The 2,879-nt window shown below is 66.4% G+C and overlaps 1 protein-coding gene across 2 annotated transcripts; it reads right to left on the bottom strand.

The window, feature by feature from the left end:
* Positions 1-673: 673 nt before the first annotated feature.
* On the bottom strand, positions 674-2,065 carry SOX11 (SRY-box transcription factor 11). 2 transcript variants are annotated; one of them, XM_024119143.1, is made up of 2 exons: positions 1,008-2,065; positions 674-950 (listed from the first exon to the last, which is right to left on the bottom strand). In XM_024119143.1, the coding sequence occupies exons 1-2, from the start codon at positions 2,063-2,065 to the stop codon at positions 674-676; spliced, it is 1,335 nt and encodes a 444-aa protein (XP_023974911.1). The 2 variants fall into 2 exon arrangements, with proteins under 2 accessions (XP_023974911.1, XP_023974910.1); XM_024119142.1 differs by having other exon boundaries at positions 674-2,065.
* Between the last annotated feature and the right edge of the window lie 814 nt (positions 2,066-2,879).

Raw genomic sequence — 2,879 nt, 5'->3', positions numbered from 1 at the left:
TCCTCCGCAGGCGTCTTCCAGACTTCAAAGCCCGACCAGCTTCACACAGCGCCTTCCGGAGCGGGTCCTCCCTCCCCTCCCCCTTAAGGAAAAAAAAAAAAAAAATCTCCAACCAACTCCCTAGCGTTAACAGTCGCGCTGCCAAAGGGTCCTCCGCAGGCGTCTTCCAGACTTCAAAGCCCGACCAGCTTCACACAGCGCCTTCCGGAGCGGGTCCTCCCTCCCCTCCCCCGCCCCGCCCCTCCGCCTTTGTTGCAATCGCGAATTTCAGAAAAAAAAAAAAAAAAAAAAAAAAGAAATAGTAATTACAAAAACACATTTGAGGGGGAAAAAATCACAACTCCAGACTAGGTATGCAACTACCTTGAGACACGATCAAGGAAGGGAGGGGGGACAAAAAAAGGACAGGAAAAATGTTTCAAAACTACTCATTTCACTTTAACTCCACCAAAATTTTCATCATCTTTTCCAATTTCTTTGTGTCACGACATCATATCAATATCAGCATCTTCTTCTCTCCCCTCCACCCTACCGCCACCACCATCGACACCTCCTCCACCTCCCCCACCCTCCTCCTTCTCCTCCTCCTCCTCCTCACGACCACCACGACCTCCTCCCAAGGAACCCTGCTCTGCACCCGCCGAGAGAAAGAGCGAGAAGCGGGGCGCCCCTCTCAATACGTGAACACCAGGTCGGAGAAGTTCGCCTCCAGCCAGTCCCCCGCGATCATCTCGCTCAGCTCGGGCGTGCAGTAATCGGGGAACTCGAAGTGGGAGCCCAGGCTGCCCTCGCTGAACGAATCCAAATCCTTATCCACCAGAGAAAGGGACAGGTTCCCGGCCGCCGCGCCGCCCCCCAGCTGCTGCTCGCTGGCGCTGTGCGCGCTTTGGGAGAAATTCAAGCTCAGGTCGAACATTAGGTCGTCGGCGTCCTCGCCGCCGCCGCTGCTGCTGGTGCTGGACGAGGACGAGGACGAGGAGGAGGAGGAGGAGGAGGAGGAGGAGGACGAGGAGGAGGAGGACGAGGAGGAGGAGGTGGAGACGGAGCGCGAGGACGCGGGCGACAGCGCGGGCTGCGCCAGCGGCGGCGGGTGCTGCTTGGTGATGTTCTTGAAGCTGTAGTAGAGGCGGCTGCCGCCCCCGGCGCCCGCGGTCGCGCCGGCCCGCACCTCGTCGTAGAGGCTCGCGCCCTCGGGGGACTCGGCCGCGCTGCTCAGCGTGGGGCTGGCGGGCACTTTGGCGACGTTGTAGCGTCTCAGCAGCTGCGGCGGCTGCTGCCCGGGCGGCTGCAGGAGCTGCGGGTGCGGCGGCTCCTCGTCCTCCTCGTCCGCCTCCTGCTTGATCCGCAGCTGCAGCTCGTCGTCGTCCTCGTCGTCCTCGTCGTCCTCGTCCAGGAACACGCACTTGACCGTCTTGCCCGCGCCGCCGCCGCCGCCCGCGCCGCTCCCGCGCAGGCTGCCGAGCACGTAGTCGTCGCCCGCGCCGCCGTAGTCCCCGGGCTGGGCCGCCTTGCCCGCGCCCGCCTTGGCGCCGCCGGCCGCGGGGGCCGTAGGGGCCTTGAGCTTGCCGCATTTCTTGCTCGAGCCCTTGGAGGTCTTGGCGCCGCCCGCGCCGCCGCCCGCGCCGCCGCCGCCGCCCGCCGCGCTCTTCTCGGGGCTCTGGCTGGCGCTGGGCTTGGCCGAGGGGTCCATCTTGGGCTTTTTCCGGGGCCGGTACTTGTAGTCGGGGTAGTCGGCCATGTGCTTGAGCCGCAGCCGCTCCGCCTCCCGGATGAACGGGATCTTCTCGCTGTCCTTCAGCATTTTCCACCGCTTCCCCAGCCTCTTGGAGATCTCGGCGTTATGCATGTCCGGAGACTGCTCCATGATCTTCCGGCGCTCGATCTTGGACCACACCATGAACGCGTTCATCGGCCTCTTGATGTGGCCCGACGCCGTCTTGCACCAGTCCGGGTCGCTCTCGTCCAGGGCCACCGGGCTGCAAGCCATGAATTCGCCCTCCTCCGTGTCCAGCGCCTCCCGGGGCAGGTTGCTCTCCGCTTCCAAGCTCTCGGCCTGCTGCACCATGATCCGCTGCGGGGCTGGGCGCTCCAACCCGGGCCGCTCGGTCTCGTGCGGAGCTCCCCCTCCCCCTCTCGCCCCTCCACCTTCCCGGGCAAGTTGCAAAGTCCTCGGCACCCCGCGTCCGCGGCTCCCCCCCTCCCCCCCGCCCCCCCTTCCAGGCTGCACACAGCGGCTGCGGCGGCTTCGGCGGCGACGGCCGCCCGCTCGCGGGGAGCTGCGGCCGCGACGGGAGAGGCGGCGGCGGCGGCGGCGGCGGCGGCGGTCGAAGCAGCCCGGGACCCCTCTCTCCGGCTCGTGGCTCCCGCCGCGAGCGCCGGACCCCGAGCACTCCCAGGCGCGCGCGCTCCTTCTGCAAAAAGTTGAGGGCTCTCTCCCAACTAGTTATCAGGGTGTCATATGGGTGACATCACTCCCCGGGCCAGCCAATGGCTGGGGGCCGGCTCCGCCCATCTGCCTTTATTAACTCCGCGGCCCCTCCCCCTCCCCCGCCCTCGGGGCTGCTTCGCAAAGATGGGGGGTGGGGGAGGAGGAGGCCTGTCTGGAAATATGTTATTTTTAAAAAATCCGCGTGTGTGCACAGATGCGCCTCTCCCCAGGATGCTCGGGAGCCGCGCACGGCCCCGCGGCGGGCCGGCGCTCCCGGGGCGAACCGGGCTAGTGCCAGCGTCGGAGCGAACCGAGGACCAGGTACCCGGAGAGGCCCGGCGCCCTTTTGTGCCCGGTCCGGGGGAGGCCGGTCGGAGTGAGCAGACGAGGCGCGCACTCGCTCGCCGCGGGCGCACGCTCGGGCACGCGCACAGCCCGAGACGGCGGGTGC

This window comes from Physeter macrocephalus, chromosome 12 (genome assembly GCF_002837175.3).
Source record: "Physeter macrocephalus isolate SW-GA chromosome 12, ASM283717v5, whole genome shotgun sequence".
Taxonomy (NCBI): domain Eukaryota; kingdom Metazoa; phylum Chordata; class Mammalia; order Artiodactyla; family Physeteridae; genus Physeter; species Physeter macrocephalus.
The sequence above is the reverse complement of the archived record's forward strand: the minus strand, read 5'-3'. Positions and strand labels throughout refer to the sequence as shown.

Coding starts and splice junctions, on each gene's coding strand:
- SOX11 (XM_024119142.1), bottom strand. CDS start 2,065: ATGGTGCAGCAGGCCGAGAGCTTGGAAGCGGAGAGCAACCTGCCCCGG.